This window comes from Bubalus kerabau, chromosome 1 (genome assembly GCF_029407905.1).
Source record: "Bubalus kerabau isolate K-KA32 ecotype Philippines breed swamp buffalo chromosome 1, PCC_UOA_SB_1v2, whole genome shotgun sequence".
Taxonomy (NCBI): domain Eukaryota; kingdom Metazoa; phylum Chordata; class Mammalia; order Artiodactyla; family Bovidae; genus Bubalus; species Bubalus kerabau.
Window position 1 is genome coordinate 163,765,637 of NC_073624.1, and position 26,409 is coordinate 163,792,045.

General features: G+C 43.8%; 1 protein-coding gene across 1 annotated transcript in view; it reads right to left on the reverse strand.

Moving 5' to 3' along the window:
• Positions 1–26,409, reverse strand: part of GRID1 (glutamate ionotropic receptor delta type subunit 1) — a 346,899-nt gene that overhangs the window by 197,578 nt on the left and 122,912 nt on the right. The window contains exons 4-5 of the mRNA XM_055537983.1: positions 22,976–23,137; positions 20,945–21,064 (exon numbers count right to left, since the gene is read on the reverse strand). Coding sequence (XP_055393958.1) covers positions 20,945–21,064; positions 22,976–23,137 — 282 coding nt within the window. The remainder of the gene's footprint in view (positions 1–20,944; positions 21,065–22,975; positions 23,138–26,409) is intronic.

Genomic DNA, 26,409 nt, shown 5'->3' on the forward strand with positions numbered 1-26,409 from the left:
ATTTTAGAAAACTTACGAATTTTTACCTAACTAGAAAAAAAATGTGACATTTTGATTCCACTTGTTTGACTTAGTATTGATAGTAGAATACTAGATTTCTAATTAAAAAATAGATATACAACAAGCAACAAAGGTTTACTGTACAGCATAGGGAACTAAGTCAATATCTTATCAATACCTGTGATAGAAAATAATTCAAATAATTCAAAAATAATACATGCAAATCAAAACCACTATGAGGTACCATTTCACGCCAGTCAGAATGGCTGCGATCCAAAAGTCTACAAGCAATAAATGCTGGAGAGGGTGTGGAGAAAAGGGAACCCTCTTACACTGTTGGTGGGAATGCAAACTAGTACAGCCACTATGGAGAACAGTGTGGAGATTCCTTAAAAAACTGGAAATAGAACTGCCTTATGATCCAGCAATCCCACTGCTGGGCATACACGCTGAGGAAGCCAGAAGGGAAAGAGACACGTGTACCCCAATGTTCATCGCAGCACTGTTTATAATAGCCAGGACATGGAAGCAACCTAGATGTCCATCAGCAGATGAATGGATAAGAAAGCTATGGTACATATATACAATGGAGTATTACTCAGCCATTAAAAAGAATACATGTGAATCAGTTCTAATGAGGTGGATGAAACTGGAACCTATTATACAGAGTGAAGTAAGCCAGAAAGAAAAACACCAATACAGTATACTAACGCATATATATGGAATTTAGAAAGATGGTAACAATAACCCTGTGTACGAGACAGCAAAAGAGACACTGATGTATAGAACAGTCTTATGGACTCTATGGGAGAGGGAGAGGGTGGGAAGATTTGGGAGAATGGCATTGAAACATGTATAATATCATGTATGAAACGAGTCGCCAGTCCAGGTACAATGCACGATACTGGATGCTTGGGGCTTGTGCACTGGGACGACACAGAGGGAGGGTACAGGGAGGGAGGAGGGAGGAGGGTTCAGGATGGGGAGCACGGGTATACCTGTGGCGGATTCATTTCAATAGAAAAAAAAAGAATAAATCAATTTTGAAGTACAGTAAAAAAAAATAAAAATAATATATGTGTATTTGTATAACTGAATCACACTGCTGTGCACCTGGAATACTGTAAGTCAGCAATACTTCAATAAAACAAATATATTAAAAAACATAAGTAAAAATAAAAGTAATGAGAATACTAGCTAAGTATAGGTAGGATAGTGGAAATTGGAAGTATACTATTGTGAGGTTCTTTCACTATATGTGAACAGGTATAATATTATTTGAAGGTAGAAGATAATAAATTAAAGATATATATGATACACCCTAGCACAAGCACTAAAATATAACTTCAAAATTAAAAACATATATCTAAGAAAGTTAGAACCAAGATTGCCAGGAGGAATATCAACAATCTCAAATATACAGATGATACCACTCTAACGGCAGAAAGTGGAGAGGATCTAAAGAGCCTCTTCATAAGAGTGAAAGAGGAGAATGAAAAAAAACTGTCTTAAAATTCAACATTCAAAAAACGAAGATCATGGCATTCAGTCCCATCACTTCATGGCAAAGGGAAGAGGGGAAAAGTGGAAATAGCTGATAGATTTTACTTTCTTGGGCTCCAAAATCACTGCAGATGGTTACTACAGCTATGAAATTAAAAGACCCTTACTCCTTGGAAGGAAAGCTATGACAAACCTAGATAGCATATTAAAAAGCAAAGACATCACTTTGTCAACAAAGGTCCATAAAGTCAAAGATACAGTTTTTCCAACAGTCATGTATGGATGTGAGAGTTGGACCATAAAGAAGGCTGAGCACTGAAGAAATGCTTTCGAAGTGTGGTACTGGACAAGACTCTTGAAAGTCCTTTGGAGAGCAAGAAGATCAATCAAACCCATCAATCCTAAAGAAAATTAACCCTGAATATTCATTGGCAGGACTGGTGCTAAAGCTGAAGCTCTAATACTTTGGCCACCTAATGCAAACAAACAATTCACTGGAAAGAACTCTGATGCTGGGAAAGACTGAGGGCAGGAAGAAGGAGGGGTTAAAGACAATGAGATGGTTGGATGGCATCACCAACTCAATGGACATGAGTTTGAGCAAACTTTGGGAGATGGCAAAGGACAGGGAAGTCTGGCATACTGTAGTCCATGGGGTCTCAAAGAGTAGGACACATCTGAGTGACTGGACAACAACAATACATAAAAAAAAAAGACATTGGCCATAAAATAAAATTGTTAAATCAGATCCCACTAAACATTAAACTGTTGGTTAAAATTATTCAAATGCTTAAAACCTTTAAGGAAATCAAAAGGCAAACCATAAGCTGGGGGAAAATGTTAATAATACATATATTCAACAACTAATTAATATCTAAAATATTTTTTAAAAATCATGCAACTCAATAAAAGGAGAAAAGGGGGGGAAATATTTGAATAGATATTTCAGAAAAGAACATAATAAAAATTTCAAATGAGCATATAAAGTGGTGCTCAATATCATTCATTAGTCATTATAGAAGAGAAATTTGAAAACACAAAGAGATATCACTAGAATGACAAAACTGTAATAGACATACCAATGTTAGCTAGCAAGAATGTCGAGCAACTAGGACTTTCATACTATGCTGGTGGTATTGCAAAAGGGGAGAAGGCAATGGCACCCCACTCCAGTACTCTTGCCTGGAAAATCCCATGGGCAGAGGAGCCTGGTGGGCTGCATTCCATGGGGTTGCAAAGAGTCAGACACAACTGAGCGACTTCCCTTTCACTTTTCACTTTCATGCATTGGAGAAGGAAATGGCAACCCACTCCAGTGTTCTTGCCTGGAGAATCCCAGGGACGGGGGAGCCTGGTGGGCTGCCGTCTATGGGGTCACACAGAGTCGGACACGACTGAAGCGACTTAGCAGCACAGCCAATATGGACAACAATTTGTCAATTTCTTATAAAGCTAGACACACACTAGCAATGTCCCTAGATATTGACTCGAGAAATGAAAGCATAAGTCCATATAAAGAATTGTATATGAATGTACTTAGTAGCTTTATTCACGATCCAAGAAAATAAATGTCCATAAAATTGCATTCATATAAATGGAACACAATGCATCAATAAACATAAACTACTCATATACAAAAAACCTCAAAACATTAGGCTAAGTAAAAAAGTATTGTAAAAAATGACTATATATTTTACTTATATTTTCCAGAAAAGATAAAAGTTGGGCTTCCCAGGTAGCTCTAGTGAGAAAAAATATACCTGCCAATTCAGGAGATGCAAGAGATGAGGGTTCAATCTTTGGGTCAGGAAGATCCCCTGGAGTAAGACATGGCACCCCATTCTAGTATTCTTGTATGGAAAATTCCATGGACAGAGCAGTTAGGTGGGCTACAGTCCATGGGGCTGCAAAGAGCTGGACATGACTGAGCAACTGAATGCACGCACACAAAATCTGTAGCAACAGCTACCAGATCATCATTTGTATACAATCGAGGGGGGAATGGAATTCCAAGGGACATGAGAGAATTTGGGGGGTCATGGAAACATTCTACCCCTTAAACAGACTGGTGGTTACCTAAACAAATTTAACACGACACATTAACTCGTTTAACATTAAGTACACAGAACAAACTTGATTAAAATAAAGTTAAATTTAAATTTTAGTCTCGGGAGAATATTTACAACATGGTATCCTTATTTAAAAGTTCAAAACTATTTAAACTAAACTGCTTCAAACAGGAAGACAGTGGCTAATAAACAAATGCGTGATTGTTGCTGTTCAATTGCTCCGTCGTGTCCGACTCTTTTCGACCCCATGGACCGCAGCACATCAGGCTTCACTGTCCTTCGCCATCTCCCAGAGTTTGCTCAAACTCATGTCCATTGAGTCGGTGATGCTATACAACCATCTCATCCTGTCGTCCCCTTCTCCTCCTGCCCTCAATTTTTCCCAGCATCAGGGGCTTTTCCAATGAGTCACGTCTTCGCATCAGGTGGCCAAAGTATTGGAGCTTCAGCTTCAGCATCAATCCTTCAAATGAATATTGATTTTCTTTAGGATTGACTGGTTTAACCTCCTTGCAGTCCAAGGCATTCTCAAGAGACTTCCTCAAGACCACAATTTGAAAGCATCAGTTCTTTTTTGGCACTCAGCCTTCTTTATGGTCCAACTCTCACATCCATACATGACTACTAGAAAAACCATAGTCCTGACTAGACAGACCTTTGTCAGCAAGTAATGTCCCTGCTTTTTAATATGATGTCTAGGTTTGTCATAGCTTTTGTTGCAAGGAGAAAGCGTCTTTTAATTTCATGGCTGCAGTCACCATCTGCAGTGATTTTGGAGCCCAAGAAAATAAAGTCTGTCACTGTTTCCACTGTTTCCCCATCTATTGGCCATGAAGTGATGGGACGAGATGCCATGATCTTTGTTTTTTGAACGTTGAGTTTTGAGCCAGCTTATTCACTGTCCTGTTTCACCTTCATCAAGAGGCTCTTTAGTTCCTCTTCACTTTCTGCCATAAAAGTGGTGTCACCTGCATATCTGAGGTTATTGATATTTCTCCTGGCAATCTTGATTCCAACTTGTGCTTCATCCAGCCAGGCATTCTGCATGTAAATTAAATAAGCAGGGTGACAATATACATCCTAGACGTACTCATTTCCCAATTTGGAACCAGTCCATTATTCCATGTTTGGTTCTAACTGTTACATCTTGACCTGCAAACAGGTTTCTCAGGAGGTAGGTATGGTGGTCTGGTATTCCAGACCTCTTTAAGAATTTTCCACAGTTTGTTGTGATCCACACAGTGGAACTTCCCATGGCAAAATAACTAAACAATCTATTAAAATGTATAAAATAACTGTTTTCAGGCCTTTCTATATCAACCAGTATAAGACTACATTTGAGATCATGAAAAAAACATGAGAGGAACCCAACAGTCACACTAGATGGTCTTGCCTGAAGACATTTTTCAATCCATTTTACTTGGATATCAAACAAAATCATGGATTAGCAGTCTCAGTAGGTGGAGGAAACAGTTTGTGGTACCACAGTGAGATAAATTTGTGAAGCATGTTAAGAGAGAGGAACAGCTACACTGAAAAAGGACAAAATATCTCTGTAAGAATTGCATGCATGTTCTTGGATGACTCCTAGGATATGTATCCATCTTGCACAGAATCTACAAGGATGTGATGGACTTGCTAGAAGCATAGAGAAATAAGAAGGAATTTCAGAGTCTCAGAATGCTGGAGATATGTTACACTTTATATCTTGATGAATATCAATCACTTTCAGTTGAGACCCCAGAAAGCTGTATCCTCAGTGTAAGAATTCTAAGAGTGAGAGAAGCAGCTATTCTTACACTACTATAAAATAGGTAACTAATGAGAACCGAATTGCAGGACAGGGAGCTCTACACAAGGCTCTGTGGTGACAAAGAAGCGATGTACGTATATGTGCACCTGGTGCACTTTGCTTTACAGCAGAAACTAACACGACATTGTAAAGCAACTAAGTTACAATAAAAGCAAAAAAAAAAAAAAAAAGTGAAGGAACGACTCATCAAAGAGAGATAACGTAAGTTAGACCCTTAAACGTATCTCCCACAATGTAAGTGGAGAGATTCCTTACAAATCACAACTTATCAAAATTGACTCAAGAAATAACACAGAACCTAAATACACATCCTATTGCATGTATACATGTGGTCAACATTACTTTGCTTCACTAATGGAATCCCCCAAATGTTTAAGAATGAAGTTATACCCATGCTATAAACTGTTTCGGAAATAAAAACAAGGGAACAGTTTCTATCTCATTTTAAGAAACTCAACCCTCAAAAATCTTGATACTGAAACCTAACAAGGACATTACCACATAGGATAATTACAACATAAAGAACACAAAGAAATTATCACAAAATATTAGCAGATTGAATGTGGTGACACATGACAAGGATAAGGAATTATGACATAGCAGGGCTTATTTGCAGAGAAGGCAATGGCACCCCACTCCAGTACTCATGCCTGGAAAATCCATGGACGGAGGAGCCTCATGGGCTGCAGTCCATGGGGTTGCGAACAGTCGGACACAACTGAGCAACTTTATTTTCACTTTTCACTTTCATGCGTTGGAGAAGGAAATGGCAACCCACTCCAGTGTTCTTGCCTGGAGAATCCCAGGGATGGGGAAGACTGGTGGGCTGCTGTCTATGGGGTCGCACAGAGTCGGACACGACTGAAGCAACTTAGCAGCAGCAGCAGCAGCAGCAGGGCTTATTTGAACAATGAAAAATTGCTCAACTTTCAAAAATCAATGAATGTGAAAGTTTTTGAATGAGACGGTGTCGACTCAGTTCTCCCTGCACCTCCCTAAGTACAAGTAGGCATGAGTGCTAAGTTGCTTCAGCTGTGTCCGACCTTTTGCAACCCTGCGGACCATAACTCACCAGGCTCCAGGAAAGAATACTGGAGTGGGTTCCCTACCCTCCTGCAGGGAATCTTCTTAATCCACAGATCAAACCTGTGTCTCTTGGGTCTCCTGCATTGGTAGGCAGGCTCATTACCACTGGCGCCACCTGGGAAGCCCTGGTACAACTATACATCCTGCAAATAATGCCACAGGCCACCAAAAGATAAATCTGAAAGGGGCAAAGTAGCTAAAGAACTGGAGGAACATCAGTGACAGAACACCCTATGGCCCTCAACCAAGAAAAGAAAGTGTAGCCTAGAGCTGGGAACTACGATCCAGCAAGAAGGCGGTCCACCTAGGCTCACTCTTCACACAGCCAGCCCAGGAGCATTGGTAAGGGAGATCCATCAAGAACCCACCTGGCAACAAAGGACCCAATCTGGAAACTACCCCCCTTCCATACCAGCCTGAGCCTCTCCTGGCCCACCAAAATTTATCAGGCAGCTGGGCAGCACAGGGAAAGGGGTCTCACTATACTCATATAGCCGAGGCATTCCTTTTGTCACTGTGGGTGCAACTCTGTTCCCTTACAAAGAGACACTGAGGCAGGTAGGCAGGACCAACGAGGGAGATTCCACCACAGCAAGTGTTCAGTCCATGAAACCTCTTTTTCCCCAGAGGCCTGAGAATGCCCTCCATCACTAAGAGCCACGGGTGGCCTTAGCAAGGTACATCCTGCCACAACCTGGGCTCCACCAGGGAAGTGCTCTCCATTCCCCAGAAGAGTGGTCTGGCCTCAGGTTCCCAGCCTGGGAAGTTCTCCTCATCTTCACAGGCCAGAGATTCTTTTCCTCACAAAGAAGTACCAGGTGGGATCCATCCTGGAGAAAGCCCTTCACCTTCCCCAGGAAGCATGAAGAGGGAGCAATAGGAGCCCAATGGCACCAGGTAACCAAGCAGATCAAATCAGCAGCACACAGTAGCACCAATTCCCAGGCAGAGCAGTGGTAAAGAATCTGCCTGCCAATGCAGGAGATGCAAGAAATGTGGGTTTGATCCCTGGGTCAGGAAGATGGAATAGGAAATGGCAACCCACACTCCAGTATTCTTGCCTGGAGAACTCCTTGGACAGAGGAGCCTGGCGGGCTATAGTCCATGGGTCACGAAGAGTCAGACATGACTGAGCACACACACACAGCTTAAAATTAAGTAGTCACTGTAAGCACAGAAGACAAAAACAGGCCAGACATGTATGCTTAAACTAAACAGGGTAAATCCCTACTAAAATAAAAGACTTAAATAGAACACAGTCCCCTAAGATAATTACCACGATGTAGGAGCCTGGTGGGCTGCAGTCCATGGGGTCGCTGAGGGTCGGACACGACTGAGCGACTTCACTTTGATTTTCACTTTCATGCATTGGAGAAGGAAGTGGCAACCCACTCCAGTGTTCTTGCCTGGAGAATCCCAGGGACGGGGGAGCCTGGTGGGCTGCCGTCTCTGGGGTCACACAGAGTCGGACACGACTGAAGTGACTTAGCAGTAGCAGCAGCAATAAAAGAGTACTTATCATATCAAGGACCAGGAAAATCACAACTCAGATTTAAAGGAAGACAGTCAACTGATGCTAAGACCAAGATAATCAGATGTTAGAATTATCTGATGAAGATTTTAAATTTCATTATAAAAATGCTTCAACAAGAAATTACAAAATCTCTTAAAATGAGTGAAAAAATGAAAATCTCAGAAAAGAAAAAAAATTATAAAATAGATCTAAATGAAGCATCAGAAATAAGAACAACAGAAAGAACACAAATATGAGTATATACAATAGACTGACCTCCACATAAGTTTTTATATGTCAAATTTGATGATTGAAACAGAAAATATAATACCATCTGACACTCAAGACAATTACATTTAAAAGTGAAGAAAATAAAGAAACTCAAATGAAAGCAAGATTTCCATATGTCACTCAAAACGGTAAAACGTTGACCAGTAGACTCATGTCACATAGGTATACTGAATACCCAGAGCAAATACACACACACATGCAAACTGAGGAAATCTGAAAGTAAATTAGATTCATGTACTATATCAATGTCTACAATTGAAAGAAGCATAAAAGGTATATTTGATCTCAGGATCTCTCTGCATTATTTATTACAACCGAATGTGAATCTACATTAATCCCAAAATAAAAGTTTAACTTAGAAAAAGAATATTATGAAAAGGAGAAATTAGGAGGTATCAATCTTTCCAAATACTGGAGCATATTATGAAATAAAAATATTCAAACATGAAGGTCTAGTACTTATGTAAAAAAGAGAATTAACAAGCCACCATTAAAAGGAAAAAGTAAATCAATGGAATTTACTGCATTAACAGGAAATAGTAAAAATATAATTATCTCAATAGATGTAAAAGAGACTTTTACTAAATGTAAAAATGCTTTTGACTAATACCCCCTTTCACAAAGCTGTTAGGAAGCTAGAATTCAAGGGGATTTTCTCAACCTGAAAAATGAACACAAAAATATGTGGTAAACAAAATGATGCATTATAAAAAGTTATCCTCTGAGATTAAGAACAAGATAAGTATACCCACTATCATTACATCTAATCAACTTGAATTAATGATCCTAAGTAGTGTAATAAGTAAAAGAGAAAGGAATAAGATACATAAAAATTTAAGAAGGAAAAAAGCTATCATTTTTCATAGATGATATGATTGTGTTCTTAGAAAAATCTTAAAGAATCTTCAGGTAAACTATTAGAATAAATCAATGACTAGAGGTCACTAGAGACAAGTTTCATATACAAATCAACTATATTTCTATATATGCACAATAACAAGTAGAAAAATAAATCTAAGTATATTCCCTGGTAGGTCAATCGGTAAAGAATCTGGCTGCAGTGCAGGAGACCTGGGTTCTATCCCTGGATTGGGAAGATCCCCTGGAGAAGGAGATAGCAACCCACTGCAGTATCCTTGCCTGGAAAATCCCACGGACAGAGAGGAGCCTGGTGAGCTGCAGTCCATGGAGTTGCAAAGAGTTGGGCATGACTGAGTGACTAACACTTACTTACTTACACTTATATACCATGTATAAGATTACTGTAAATGTCGATATCTGAGGGCAAAAATCAGACAAAAGTCACTCATGATCTTTACAGCAACAGCTACCAAACTGTGTTGAGAGAAATCAGAGACCTAAATAAATTCAGGGGATACCAAGTCTATGAGTTAGATTAGTCAATATTGGTAAGATGTTAATTCTCCCTAAGTTGATCTAGGGTCCATGCAATTTCAATTGAAATGCTAAATTTATAAAAAAGTGAAAAGGGCCCAAAACAACCAAATCTATCTTGGACAAAAAAAAAAAAAGAAAGAAAGAGCTAGAGAACTTACACTACCAGAATTCAAGAGCTATTATAAGACTATGATCATTACAATGGTGTAATATTGGTGCACATAGAGATAAATAGCTAAATGAAATGGAAAAGAAGGTCCAAAAACAAATCTACAATATACAGTGGCCAGACTTACAAGAAAAGTAGTATGGCAAACCAGTAACAAAACAGTTTATTTTTTTTTTTTTAATAAATGGTATTGGGTTAATAGGCTGTTTAGTTGGTTCACTTGTGTTTTATATACCTTGCCTCCAAACTCATACCACAAGCAAATATCAATTCCAGATGTAATGCAGGTGTGAATATGAACTGCGGAACCAGAATACATTTAGAATAAAATATAGGATAATATCTTCATATTCTTAGGTAAACATTTCTTCAATAACACACCACATGTAATAACCAAATAGAAAGCTAAATTGGGTAAAAACTACATTAAGATTAAAAATTTCTGTTCATCAAGAGACACCATTAAGAGCATCAAAAAGGCAATCCACAGAGTAGGAGAGACCTCCAGTGCATGTATTTATAAATGACACATATTTGGTTCTCCTACAAATCACTGAGAAAAGGCTGAAAACCAAGTCAAAAAATGCATGAAAGACAAACAGACACCTCACAATGGAGATATCCAAATGATCAATAAACATATGAAAAGGCGATCCACATTCTTAATAATTATGGAAATAAAATTACCACACTGAGAAACCATTACCCACTCCCCAAGAATGGCTAACGCGTAACCGAGTGACAATCCATATTAGTTCACTGAGGGTTGGTGAAGCAGTAACTGGAGCTCTTAGGAACCACTGACAGGAGTACAAACTGGCACCAGCACTGTAGAAAAGCTTAGCAGTATTTATTAATCATACACACATCCGTTGGCCTAGTAATTCCACTCTGAGGTATATACACAACAAAAAGACAGACATATGTTCCCCCAAAGGATGTATCTAAGAGTGTTTATAGCAGAATTATGGCATTCTAAGTCACTTCAGTCATGTCTGACTACTTACAACCCCATGGACTATATAGCCCACCAGATTCCTCTGTCCATGGAATTATCCAGTCAAGAATACTGGACTGGGTAGCCCTTTCCTTCTCCAGGGGGATCTTCCCAAACCAAGAATTGAACCTTCATCTCTCTCTTATATCTCCCACATTAGTGCCACCTGGGAAGCCCACAGCAGTATTACTGGAAATAGACAAAATCTGGAAACGACTCAAGTGTACTCAATAATAGAATAAACAAAGTGTGAAATATTCATGAAAGGAGCATGATATGTCAATATGTATTAATCATATCTTTTATTTTCTATGTTTCTGGTGCTTTGATAGCTGAGCCCTCCTACCCCTGGAGAGATAGTCCCTTCCAGGGCTAGCCAATTTCTGTAACAGTAAATGACTGTCCTGCACCCGTGCTTTTATATGCAAATTAACCAGTCCAGAGCCCACATCTCCCAACCACCTCCTCTGTGGACCTCTTATACTCTCAGCTAATATCCCCCTGCCCTAATCATCCTAGGACAAGATATTTGACAACTAGGAGGAAGCCCCACACCCTGGAGCCTGCTGAAATTATTCAAGCTAGCCAATTCTAAGCTTGCTTACCTTGCTTTGCCGATCCCTTCCTACACAAACCACAATAAAGGCTCAAGTTCACATTTCCCCTCCTCCTTCTGCCTCCTGACTCAGCCTGGTGCTTCCCCATGTGGCCCTGAATGGTATGCTGTGCCTCCTCCTCTTGGGAATTGTAATAAACTATCCTTTCAATGGCAGGCAACACAATAGAACGAATGAACTAAAACTATGTACAACAATAATAGTAAATCTCACAATGTGATGGTGAGCAAAAGAAGGTTTTTTCCTAAAAAAAAAAAAAGTTACAAAAGAGGTCAGAAAGTGGAAGTGGAGACTGGAAAAGTTGGCTTAAATCTCAACATTCAGAAAACGAAGATCATGGCATCCGGTCCCATCACTTCATGGGAAATAGATGGGGAAACAGTGGAAACAGTGTCAGACTTTATTTTTTTGGGTTCCAAAATCACTGCAGATGGTGACTGCAGCCATGAAATTAAAAGACGCTTACTCTTTGGAAGAAAAGTTATGACCAACCTAGATAGCATATTGGAAAGCAGAGACATTACTTTGCCAACAAAGGTCCGGCTAGTCAAGGCTATGGTTTTTCCTGTGGTCATGTATGGATGTGAGAGTTGGACTGTGAAGAAAGCTGAGCACCAAAGAATTGATGCTTTTGAACTGTGGTGTTGGAGAAGACTCTTGAGAGTCCCTTGGACTGCAAGGAGAGCCAACCAGTCCATTCTGAAGGAGATCAGCCCTGGGATTTCTTTGGAAGGAATGATGCTAAAGCTGAAACTGCAGTACTTTGGCCACCTCATGCAAAGAGTTGACTCATTGGAAAAGGCTCTGATGCTGGGAGAACTTCGGGGCAGGAGGAGAAGGGGACGACAGAGGATGAGATGGCTGGATGGCATCACTGACTTGATGGACTTGAGTCTGGGTGAACTCCGGGAGTTGGTGATGGACAGGGAGGCCTGGCGTGCTGCAATTCATGGGGTCGCAAAGAGTCGGACACAACTGAGCGACTGAACTAAACTGAACTGAACTGAAGGGTGTTGGATGCTGATGTTTCCACCGCTGAGTGTAATGACCAGAACGGCGCACGAGGGAGCCCTCTGGGGGCACTGGTGATGTTCTGTTTCTTGTTGTAGGTGTTGATTGCATGGGTGTGTTCTAAAAATTCACTGTGATTTACTCATGATTTAGGCATTTTTCTGTATGAGTGTTACACTTCAGTTTACATGAGAAAAACCACTAGGATTCCGTCAAAACTATATTCAAATAAAATAGAGAACATTCCAAAACTGGAAAGAATATAAATAAATTATCTAACACCTCACATAATAAGTTTAAAAATTAACAATGAAAATGAATAGTAGGCAGTAGGGAGACAAGAAGGAAAAACAAACAAGTTAATTAGAGTAACATAAAATGCGACAAAATTGATTAAACAAATTAGAACCAGTTCTTTGAAGCAATCAGTAAAAAAAAAATTCCATCTAGTCTAATTAAAAAATAAAAGCAGCAGCACAAAAACACAACAGTATCAATGAAAAGAAATACATTTCAACAGGTAGATATTTTTAAGTTATTTGCAAATACTATATCAAGCTTTAATGAAACATTTGAAAATGCCAGTGTTTTATAAGATTTTCTATAAAACAGGTTACTAAAAATGACTGAAGGAAATACAGAAAGCAGAAAAGAAATGTTTCAAGATATCAAAGTAATAGCTCCAACATCAACACCCAGCTCAGATAATTTTAATTTTTTTCCACCTTTCAAGAGCTCTGTCCTTACAAGGGCAAAAGAATGAGCAATTTCTTATCTATGTCATGAAGAGAGTACATCCTAATACAGGTTAAATACAAACAACTGAGAGAGGAATTACTGGCCAAGGTCACATTCGCATCTAGGTGGAAAACTTCAAGCGCAGCAACAAAAAAGCAAAAGAACCACTGTAAGAATTAGGAAGCCAAGGCCAACTGCTGGGAAAGCTGTTCTCATTTATAAAATGGAGACACAAAGAAGAGAATACCCTCTTCTTCCCTGTGTAGCTGTCTTTCTGGGCATGGAGGTTGGAATTGCCACGGCCATCCTAAAACTATGAGGGAAGCTCAGACTCCGCCCTGTGGACAGCCAAGGAGAAAGATGAAAAAGACCAGAGCCTTTGATCTTGGCACTGAATGTCTGAAGTGGCCAACCCTGGAGCTCCGGTCCTCTTTTCATGTGAGATAATGTCTCCCTTACTGTTTAATCCACTCAAGGTAAGCATTGTTACTTTCAGACAAGTACATTCTAATAATATACAAAGATGAATTACATTTATGCAGAGAAAAAAAAGAGAGAGAGAGAAAAGAGACTAAGAATTTTTTTTTAAAAACCACTGAGGAAACATGTAAAATTTAGTAAAGCATAGGATAAATATGATGTCCTAGTCTGTGGGGAAAGAAAGGATTACTGAATAAGTGATAGAAGGAGCCAGTACTAAAAAATGTAAAAATGTAAAATGTATGATGAACCATAACATTATAATTTATCCCAAATCAATCCCATGTGGCAGACTCCACTGAAATAAAACTGAACCATAAAAATACTAGAAGAAAGTATGGGTTAATAGTATCTACTTTGCAAACTGGGTATGGCTTTCTTAAAAAATACAAGCACATACATTTTTAAATGTCCCTATGTGAAAGTATTCTCTTAACTCAAAAGCAAACAATATATGGGAACAAAATATTTGACATAAATAATTGTCAATTCTCATGAAAGAAAGGTTATATGAGTTAACAAGAAAAATTTCATTTTGATATTAAAAAAGCAAAGGACCTGAGGTATAATTTATAAAATATGAAATGTATATGACCAATGATTACATTTTAAATGTACAATCTCTTAAAATGCAAATGTAGTAACATTAGTTTTTCATAATGTTACCAAATTAGCAAGCATGTTTTAATATATCATTCAATTTTTGAGTATAGGATATAACAGAGACTTCCATATATTACTGATGCTTGTCTAAATTATTAAATCTTTCTATAATCAATTTTAAAATATGTATCAAGAACATCAAGAACCTAAAATTATTATCCTTCACTCAACTTCTACTTACTAAAAAAATTTAAAGAAATATAGCTATAATAAAAGTATATGTATTTTGGATATTTGTCACAACACTATTCTACAAGAATATGGTGAAAATGCCTCAAGATTCATCATATGGGAAGATAAAATTAATGATGGCTCCCTGTAAGTTGAGTAATGTGTTTCCATTAAAAATCATCGTTGTAAAGAATAAAGAAGTGAGAAAATACTCCCAAGACAGCATTAAGTGAAGAAGTCAGGATATAAAATTTATGTGCAATAAATAACCATTTGATAAACATATATATTACTATCTCTATCTCTATGTACAGGGTGATGGAAAAAAGAAAAAAAAAAAAAAATAAGGAAAATGCACCAGAAATGCTAACAGTATTTTTTGGTTCAGAGATTATAGCTGACTTTTATATTCCTCTTTTCATTTATCTGTATTTTCTAAACATTCTACCCTAAATGAGCATGTATCGATGCTATCTCCAAAACGAAGTGATGTCACTTAAAATGAAATATTTAATTGTATCTTTCCCTTTACTCAGAAGCAGCAGCAGTGCTTGCTTTGATTCTCAGCTCCATCAAAGGTGGTTCTGCACAAGGGTTTGGAACGGTTGACATTTTACTTGGGAAACACGCTGCAAGAATGCTAATCCATGAGGAGGGTGAAGCTTATTCCTCTTCTGTAACTCAACTGTGCACAGTCGGAGTCTCTATCAGAACAGCTTAATAGACACTGAACAATTCTCAAGCTGGATCCTCCCAGCCCCACCGCCACCCACCACCCCTTCCCCATTACTGAACCCACTGCATGGCTTCAGGAGCCACTGGGTAAAGGATCCCACCTGGGCTCTAAGAGGCAGCTCCTGCTTCATTACCAGAACGCTCCCGTCTGCTGGCTGCTGCCTTTTCCACCTGGCCTCGCTGCTTAGAACTCCTGAACCCTGAGACTGTGGGACACTGCTACACCGCACAGCAGACCTGGGTAAGAATGTTAATGACGCACTTCCAAGCCCAGGGAGGGCTGGGGTCCTACGGTGTGACAATCACTGCACGATGAGCAATTACTACTTTGTGAATTATCAGCAGCCACAAGGCCCTCCCGGGGACACGACATCAAGAGAGGCATTTGATTCCTGTCCAAAGCCAGCTTTTATGAAGAATCAAAATTGACAGACAAGACAGAAAAATGCCTTAAACTAGTAAAGGAAAATGAAGCCCTCCCATCTCCCTGGATAGTTGCTGGAACAGGGAAGCTAAGCCAAGGGCATTGGTGGAACTTCATGTCAGCAGCCTCTAGATCAATGGGAAGGGACTATGAGGCCCTAGTGCTGGCTGGGAGGAGGGGAGGTGGTCAGAAGTAGGAGGATGAAGTGGACGGTGGGCTCAGGGGAGTGGGGGAGTCACATAAGTATTTTATCCTAAGGCCAGAAGGGTGGTCCAGGCCTTTTGCCACATATCTCCCAGCCCCCACCCCAGGAATTTGCCTTCCAGCCCCAGCACAGCCACCTGCTTGTTGATACCACCTAACTGAGTTTTTCCAGGCTCTGGGCCTCAGTTTCTCATGCAGAGCTGCACAGAACACCATGGAGAGGCTGGGGACCAGAGAGACTGTTAATGTGAAGCTGAACTCCAAACCACTGCATGTCTGCTTCCACAACTGTCTAATATATTCGGGTTGCAGTAAGATACTGCTGCAACAGATTTTCTAGGACTAGAGAAAAGCAGGAAAACCACTGAGCTAAAAATTCTTTCTTAGTCTCTTGGTTTTAACTCAATTCTACTCTACGGAAAGAAGTTTAAAAAAAAAAAAAAAAGGCCCTTTTCTCTCTCTCATCACACCAGGGTGTCCTTTGTCCTGGAACGTCAATGCATAAAGCAAACACACAGTCCTTCCAGATGCTTTCCGCCCACTTCCCCACCCTCCTGCCCAAGGAGACAGGCTAACCTCCACTGAGCTAGTGAATTAGGTGGATGGTGCCCATGGGAAATGAGGTTCAAAGGGCCTTCAGGAAGCTGGCAGTTTTCCCAGAGTTTTCACTGTACCAGGGACCCATGTTAGTGGAACAGAATGATTTCCCCACAACAGAACCTTCAGGACAGAGAAGGGCAGATATCCTCAGCAATCACGCCATGAACAAAATGTTTCTGCTAAGCTGTAGCTCATGTTACACTCCAAGCAAGCCATGCTTCTGGAGAAGAAGTTTTCCTTCTTCCATTCGCTACATCAAAACGGTCCTGAAAACAAAATCTCATCAGAGCTAAAGCCCCCAGCTCCCTCTCAGTTCTTGGTCTTTATAAGAAGTGGATATCTCTCCCCAGACATGGACGAGGAGCTGAGCACTGCTCACCGTGCAGAGCACTGTCTCTGGCCTCAGGCTTTGGTACACAGGAGTAGCGAGGAGATGCCATACAGGGTACTTCCAGGCAGAAGGCCAGGCCTCTCTGTGCCTCTCTGCTCCTGTGGGATCCGGCATAGAACACTCAGAGAAGGTCTAAAGCTCCAGTCACCCGAAGCTGATGGAGAGTTCTCACTGCCACGTGCTGCATCAGGGTCATTACATGGACTGACCCCTCTATTCAACCAGGAGGTTCCTATTGTCTGCACCTTTCATCTGAGAAAATGAAAGTTCAAAAAAAGGAAGTGGCTGCAAAGCTCAGGAGAAGCAGAGCCGGGAGTGTCACAAAGGCCCCCAATTCAGGGAGACAACACATGTGTGAGGCGTCTTTGTCCACAGTAGGTGCTCAGTGGTCCCTCCTGGGCTCCCTCTGTGCTGTGCTTTAAACAGCTTTCCCTGTCCCCACCTTTGAAAACTTTCCTACAGGCGGTCTTCACCAATCCCATCCCAGCTCCCGTCAGGCATGGACACCTCCAGGGGATCCTCCTTTGGAGATTTCCATCTGAACAAAGAAAGCCAACTAGATATTTGTAAGGCTCCATTAGGAACAAGCATCGACCCCCAGGACAAATGTCAAGCCAAGTCCTGTGGGAGCTAGATGTGACTTTCCAACAAAGCGTGGCCCTGGAGAGGTTGCCTGGTAATCACCCATGCCAGACAGCTCCAAGCAGAACACAAAGATAATTAATGTTTTGTCTGCAGTTACACAGCGAGCGGGTGACATAGACCTTTGATTTTGCCATACCGTACTCCTTCAACAAGAACGCACTTCCTGGATGAGATAATTTAATTAGCATTTGTCCAGCACCCTGCCGTGAAAGGCGATCACCCACTCCTTCCATCTTCTGAGGGGCTAAGTAAGGTACAGTCTCTTGATGCCACTTAATCTAAAATGTCTGGGTGACTCACCCTTCCCGAGAGTTCCCTGCAGGGTATTTACTTGAAGAAAACATGCATTTGCTCCTTAATTTAAACAGTTCCTCTTGATTTAAATCTTAAAGAAACGACTTGGTTTGTGTGTGTGTGTGTATGTGTTTACTGCTGTTGTTTTTCAATATAAATAGATAGATGGATATATGATATATCCATATATTAAGATATATAATATCTTTTCAGGGAACCCTGACCCTTCCCCACCATGAGCGCATCTGGTGATCTGTCCTCTATCCACTCTTACTGGCCACAGAGATACAGTTGAGGGGACCTCCTCTGAGATCAGGATCACTGATCTCTGCACTGCCTTTGTGTGCCTCTGAACCCTTCCCCTCTCACCTGCAGCCCACCCTAAACTTTATTTTCAAGTTGCCCCACTTTCCCAGCCCTATCCCTCCCAGCCCCACCTACCACCAGGAACCACACCCAACCTTGCCTTTAAATGCTATCCTAGACGTGTGCCACTCCCCATGCTTCCTCCTCGCTTCCTCCTGAAACCTCCCAGACCTTGCTTTAAGGCACCCTGGGCCTAAATAACAAACATTTGCTATGGTAAATCCCATTCCCTGCTTCCTAGATAACTTCTCCTTAACAGAGATAAGCTGCCAGGCAGACAGATAACAACGGGGATATGCAGTTATTAAGGGCAGATTTTAAAATGACAAAAGGATACATTTAAAAATAAAGCCCACTTGAAAATCAGCTTCCCTTCCAACTCAATCACATTCAGACCTCCTGCTCCGCAGCTTCTCATACCGAGAGATTCCAGCTCCCATTGGCTTCAGGGTATTGGAGGAGCGTTGCCATGGCAACACGGAAGGCCCAGACACCTGAAATGGGAAGTGGAAGACACAGTATCTCTCCCTCTCTCAGACACCTGGAGTGGCCAGCATGACCCCAGTCAGCTGCCTAAGTCGAGGCAGGGAGCCCTACTCCTAACATTCCCACCCAGTGGTGGGATCTTGGGGTTAGAGCTGAGCTAAAAGAAAAGGGATGCATACTAAGCCTCTTTAGTCGTGCCTGACTCTTAGCGGCACCATAGATTGTAGCTCACCAGGCTCCTCTGTCCTTGGGACTCTACAGGCAAGAATACTGGAATAGGTTACCATGCCCTCTGCCAGGGGATCTTCCCAACCCAGGGATTGAACCTGCATCTCTTACATATCCTGCATTAGGCAGATGGGTTCTTTACCACTACCACCATCTGGGAAGCCCCTCCAAAAGGGGATGGGGGCCAGCAAAGAAGCCAGCAGGCAGGGCCTGGTTATCTAGGAGCTCAGAGGGACACCTGGGGATGAAGGCAAGGACCATGGCAAAAATGAATGGTCACCAAGGCAGGCAACTCCTTTCATACCAGAGTAACTGAAAGGGCTCCCTGGTCCTGGTTTCCCCTTGCCAGGTAGGAGTCCTAGCACAAGCCAGTTTCTGTTGTGGCTATCTATGAATATCCAGACCAACACTGACCATCCATCCCCAGGCTCCCACCCACCAAGTCTCATGGCTTGGGGCAACCCTAACAGACATCGCAGGTCATCTTGGACAGTGCAGGCCACACTCTGACTTTCCAAGGCTTCACACCACAGTCACCAGCCCCCTCTCTGATGGCACAAACAATCCTCTGAGCTCCCCCACGTCATCGTCACCATTGCCTCACAATCACTTATTGAACTTCCTATTATTTGACCAACTCATGACTCTACTTTCTACTGAATGGGCTGAAAGTCCCCCATCTGCACATCACACATGGACACCCAGCCATCCCAGCTTCTCCCTAGCAAGCCAGTCCTCCTCCCCACATTCTAACTAATGAGGGTTCCCATCGTGCTTTCTAGCTCTCACACTGTCCATGACTCCACAGATGTGTCCTTCCATGGAGTCCTCAAGGAGCACAACTAGAGAATGCCTTCCCAGATTCTCAGGACTCCAGCATCATGTAAGCCCTTCCTGCCCCGCTGTTGCCCCCAGTCGTGCTGGAGGCCAGGCTAGAGGGCTCTCTGTCAGAGGTTTACCCCACGTATTGAGAGTTCACCATGCCCTTCATCTCCAGGAGACTGTCATTAGTAGATATGTCTTCCTCTCAAATGTATAGAAACGTGTGTGTGTGTGTGTGTGTGATTGCAGGAGCCTCTGCCTGAGTCTATGCCAATCAGCTTATGCTTTCCTGATTATACTGAGCCCTATGACCCCTTTACATCATGGGTGCTCCCATCTCTGGCTCCAACAAGCCAATGAGTGGTCCTCCTGTGCAGGCCATTTCTGGGAGAGCATCACTGAACAGCCAGCAACTGCCCTTCCTGCACCCCCACCATTGGCCCCACACTGGCTCATGAGGACCTCATCTGAGGTCGCTTGCTGGATAACTGTTCCACCCCCCACCCCCAACCCCAGCTTGCCACATTGACCTCTTGGCCCCAACTTCTTGTTAGAATCTTGACTTCACAGGCCTCCCTTTCAACTTGGAAGTTCCAACTCTGGATAAAGGCCACCTTGCCAGACCTCAGCCCTGAAAATACAGTCCCCATGCGGGGAAGGATGAGACGATGTATCACTGAAAGGAGTCCTCAGGCTTGCCACTCACCTCAGCACCAAGTCAAAACAAGCCAAAGCCCACCATGAACTCTGTGGCTCACCTGTCTCTCACTTCTGTCTCCAGTGGGGGCCAGCACTGCCTGCTTCTCACCCTCCATGGGGCTCATTTTCTATTTTTTGGCTTTGCTTCTCTCTTGGATTGGGAGACATTCTCTAGCCATAACCTCTGCCTCCTGCCTCAATAAGAGTCACACCTGTTCTCGCATTTGGGATGATTTCAGCCACTCCAGGAAAATGCATGACCCCTTCTGGTCTCACCCAGGACCACAGGGTGGGTCCTTCAGGCCCAAGCAGTAGGACCCATTGGCACCAGGGGTCCCTGCTGCACTCAGAGACAGCATTGGTATCACTTTGGAGCCTCCTCCCCACCACGCCCCATAAACACCAGCATCAACAGCAACCGCCACAGAGAGAGACTGGAGAGGGGACTTCTGTGCTGGTCACCATCAGCTTGGAACACAGGCCCAACACGTGGCAGCAGGAAGAGAGAGAGGTGGGCACGCTGAGGCTTACCTTCCTCATGTCTTTACCAAAGGTCTCACTGTAGGTCGTGCCAAGGATCTCAAACTGCACGTAGGGATTCGAGCTGTCTTCCCGAAACTCCATCACGCCTGTGAGGCCAGTGATGTGGCCCTGCAGGAGAGAAGGAAAAACCATGGGAGGATAGTCAAATGTGGATGGAATCCCAAAGGCAAGGAATAAAAAGGAAGTGGTTGCCAAGAGGGAGACAGTCACGGTCTGGGCAGCAATGGACACACTGCAGTAAGAGCATAGAGGCTGGCAGTCCTGGCGCCTCCAAGCAGGACCAACACTTCCTAGGCCATTTCTCACAAGCAACGTTCCCCAGCTTTGCCCATCATTCATGCCGTTGATACGATTAGAGCATCTGCTCTGTGCCACACACGTGCCAGCCCTGAGATTACAGAAAGACAGCTTTCGTCCCCACCCTCCTGGAGTTTACAGTCTTCCACTGCAACCAGCTCCAGGGGCTCACCTTAGCCTGAGCCAAGGAAGGCCAAGGTCAGCGAGAGCCATCTCAGGCATGTGGTGGGAAGTGGCGGGACAGTGAGTGTGAACATTAAAACCAGCTCAAATCCTGGCTTTGCCACCTTGGGCAAGTCATCTCCCATCTCCCAGCTTCAGCCTGCAATTAACTAAATCCACATCACAGAGTCTGCAGGGACCAAAGGAGAAAATGTGTACAAAGTGTGGTGTCTGGTACAGACCAGATGGGGAGGTGCACTGGCCCTCAACCTCTCTCTGGCAGTTCCACGAGGCTCTGGAGGAGCAGGGGGCAAAGGGGTTGAGTGAGCCTGGGCTGAGCCCTCTTCTTCCTTCAAGCCTGGGGTGAGGGGTTCTCAGCCAGCCTTGATCTCCCACAGACTGTGAGCCGGGAGAGTCCCAGAGAGTGAGCTGGCCCCAGAGGGCCCCTGCCCAGACCTGGGCTCAGGAGATTCAAACCAGTACCAGCTACATTCACTGCTATCAAAACCATGCAGAATTTATTGTGACTAAGACTTCTGGCACTATACTGCTGCTAAGTCACTTCAGTCGTGTCCGACTCTGTGTGACCCCATAGACGTCAGCCCACCAGGCTCCCCCGTCCCTGGGATTCTCCAGGCAAGAACACTGGAGTGGGTTGCCATTTCCTTCTCCAATGCATGAAAGTGAAAAGTGAAAGTGAAGTCGTTCAGTCGTGTCCGACTCTTAGTGATCCCATGGACTGCAGCCTACCAGGCTCCTCCATCCATGGGATTTTGCAGGCAAGAGTACTGGAGTGGGGTGCCATAGATTTCCCTAAATGTCCTTTTGAAGCCTCTCAAAGCCAATTCATTCTAGCAAGTCTTGTGTGGATTGCCCAGTTCACGTCAATCTAGTCTTTTGATGGATTTAATGTCACACCTAAGCCTATAGGACACACAGATGTCCTACATGCTGAGGTGTGACACAGAATCCACCAAGGCACAGGTATGCTGATGCACACATAGGCGTGCACACACAGACACACGCACATGCACACGGACACATACACAGTGTGCTCTTGCACAGGCACCACCAACCGAGACAAACCCTCCTGGGGACAGTGAGCCTGCACCGTGGGTATCTGGCAGACATGAGAGAGCCAGGTTCCTTCACTATTTTTCTTACTTGTGATCTTGGACAAGTTACATAACCTCTCTGAAGTCTGATCACCTTATATAAAATGGACATGATAAGACATATTATTAATGGACCCAATGGACATGAATGTGAGCAAACTCCAGGAGACAGTGGAGGACAGGGAAGCCTGGTGTGCTGCAGTCCAAGGGATCGCAGAGTCAGACACGACTTAGCGACTGAACAACAACAAATAAGACATATCCCTGAAGCCCAGCTCACCAGCCCTCAAATGCTGGGACAGGAAGAGTGGCCAGGGGAGAGGCCTGGGAGGGGCCTGGCTGGGTGACCACGGAAGCAGCTCAGCTCCCCAGAAGGGGCAGAGAGTGCGGGTGTGCAGAGGGGCCTGTCTTTTGCCTTGGCCGGGAGGTTACCCCTTGCACACACCTTCTTGATTGTGTCTAGCATAGACCTCCCTCCATTCCACGGCTTGGTGGACTTTCGGATACAGTTGAGGCTTGCCATGCTGTGCCACTTCCGGTCCTCCAGCTTCCTGTGGAAGGCGTTGGCCAGCATCAGGACACTGTCATACAGGTAGAGGTTGGAGATCTGCAAAGACAGACATGCAATGCATTTGGCGCATTCCCAGGGATGGGGAGAGACCAGTAGAGGGCTGCAGTGACCCCGGATGCCAACACTGAGAAGTGAGGCCCGACAGCTAGGCCATGATCCTCTGGCTTCCAGGTGGCCATTCAAGCACCCAGCTGGAGTCTTCCGTAGAATCAGACCTGGTCCTGCTTCAGGAACTAAAGTGGGGGTGGATCCATATATCAGTGGAACCAGGGTGATCAGAACCATGACTGAGTCTTGGACACGGCTCTATGGAAGACTGGAGGGGCCATCCCACTCAGGTACTACAAAGGATGGAGGGAAGGATGGGCAGAAAGCTCAGTCTAGAAGGATTAGGATAAAGGGTGGGGAGTGTTGTAGGGAGGGCACCATAGTAGTAGAGGCAGGAAGGTGCAAGGAAGCTGGGCCACATGGGGCAGGTTCCACCAGCATTTTTGGCAAAGGACGAGATAGTAAAGATTTTACACTTTGTGGGCCTTATAGTCTCCTTTGAAACTGCTCAACCATGCTATTCTAGTAGGAAAGCAGTCACAAATGATACCGTGATTTCTATGCAATGAGTCAGAAAAACCCAAATGAACTTTTTGGCCAAACCAATACATAAACAGAGGCTGTGCCAATAAAACTTTACTTAGAAAATAGACAGTGAGCCACAGTTTGCTGACCCCTGAGTGGGAGAGACTAAAGACGGTTCAATATGTCTGCATCAAAGGGACAGTAGGGAGGCAGGGATCAAGGATGGAGCCATGCAGAGCCTTGTGAGCCACGCTAAAGAGGAAAAACATAGGTGGATTCAGGATCTGTGCCTGAAATCAGATCTGTGCCTTAGAATGGTCACTCTGGTCCCTGGACCTCCACCGAGGGTGCTGTGCTGGCCTGAGTGACTCTGGCAGCTTCTGTGAGGGTCCGGAGGTCACGGAGCCTGCTCTGCAGTGATGTCCCTGCCAGCCAGGGGATGCACTTGGAAGTTGCTGCTGTGAGCATCTGAGAACTACTCGTCAGCTTAGTCGTGCACAGTACAGCTGGATCTTAGGGAGGAAACAGCCCATCTCAGAACTCTCGAGATCACGACAATGAGGGAGAATTCATAATAACAGTGAGCAGAGTGGCCCCACAGCAATGAGAGGCAGGGGTAGAACCGGTCTGGGAACCCTCCTGACCGTGAGTATGACCCTGACGTGCATGAGCCTGGACTCCAGAGGTCACAGGAGCCCTCGGTGGGGAGGAGGTCAGCCCTGCTTTGTCATCACCCTGCCCCAGCCCTCTCTGCTCCTCCAAGGGTTGACATGGAGCGTGAAGGGAGGTGACAAAGTAATGTCCATCCCGGGTCAGATCTGTGACCCCTTAGGGTAACTTTTGCACAAACAACCATTAGCCAAACTGGGTCAAGGGGATAGCTCTCTGCACACCTCACCAGCAAGGTGTCTGCTGAAAACATTCCAGGAAAACAAAATCACTGGATATAAATAGGAGAATATGTTGGCCTCACAGGACTCCTGGGAAGATCAAATGAGATCCTAGGGCTATGGGAAGCATGCCTGCTGTCCCCCACCACTCCCCAGTATGTCCCTCACACTCCCAACACCTCTGAGCCTTCTTAGCCTGCAATCCCCTTCTTCCCACATCTTCGGCAGGATACTCCCAAAGCAGAGGCCCGGACAGGAACCTGGATGTGGGGAACTGTCCTCTGCAACTGCAGTCAGACATGGCCCAAGGGAGCTGATCCAGGTCATCATATACACCTGCTCCATCATGCCTCTTCTCTCTTCCCCCATTTCATGCTAACCTCCCAGGGTCACCTCTGCCATGACATGTCTGAGAAGAGCTGACCCCTTCCTCCATGGATGTCCCTGTGCTTGACCATTCCTGCACTGCCCTGTTCCATCTGCTTTCAACTCTCAGCCTTGTAGTGGGCACAGGGATGTATGCCACAAAGGCCTGCATACCTGACATCTGTCCATCCTGTAGGTGTAAGAAGTAGGGGAAAGATTTCCCTGGTGGTCCAGTGGTTAAGAATCTGCCTGCCAGTACAGGGAACACAGGTCCGATCCCTGGTCCAGGAAGATCCCATATGCCTCGGAGCAACACACCGAAATTACTAAAGCCCAAGAGCCTAGAGTACATGCTCCACAACCAGAGAAGCCACTGCGATGAGAAGCCCCTGTCCCCGACTCGAGGCAACCAGAGAAAGCAAACGCAAAGCAGCAAAGACCCAGGGCAGCCAAAATAAATAACTAAATAAAGTAAAAAAAGAAGTAGATGTCGGATGGCATGAGTGTGCCTGTTATAACCAACTGCTGACTGAAATATAACCTCAGGCTGTAGGGAAGCAGGCAAGTCAGTGCCTAGTGACCTTTTGGGGGGCCTCACACTACACAGGTGCTTACTTGACAGCAGAGAAAGGTCCAAGAATCCACCCCCTGTCCTGAAGCAAACACCAGGGCAGAACACCATCTCCTCCCTCTTGATGCCTACGAGCACAGCCTTGATGAGAAATATTAACCCACTGCCTGCTTTTGTCAGCCCCCATCTCTCAGGAGTCCCTACAACTGCAAAATTATTCTGACATGTCTACTGCCCCTCTGAAATACAAACCAATAATGGAAATGTTCTAAGAGGATGTAAGCCACTTAGAGTTGCCTTGGTGTTATTTTTTATTTGCTTTTTTTTTTTTTTAAAGGATATCTCAAAGCTGAGAGTCCTTGATGATGTGAAGCTTTCTCTTCTCAAGACATTTATGGACCTCCCAGCCACCCACTCACAGCCAACGCTATTCACCCAGCTAGGACCCTTTGACCCACATCCCTGCCTATACACACACTCACGCGCGCACACACACAGGGCCACTCCTCTCCTGCAGTACCCAGTGGTACCCAGTGGAATTTCCTTCTTTCCCTCCAGCACTTCTAGTCACAATAAATTTAGGTACTTAATTACATAAGTGATTTATCCAATACAAATGTATGAATGCAGAAAGGCCTGCCATGAAGAGGAAAATAACAGGATGTGACTCAGAAAGGCCAAAGGAAGAACAGGCTTGAGCAATGCTCTTTTCCAGGTTTATGTATTGGTATTTCCACTATCTCTGGAACCCAGCACCAACCAAAGTACATGGCTGGTGCTTATCTCTGGAACCCAGCACCAACCAAAGTACATGGCTGGTGCTTAAAGTATGTTTGATGGATGGATGCATGTGGATGAATGGGTATGTGGAGGTGGGTAGGGAAGATGGGTGGATAGATAGATGAATG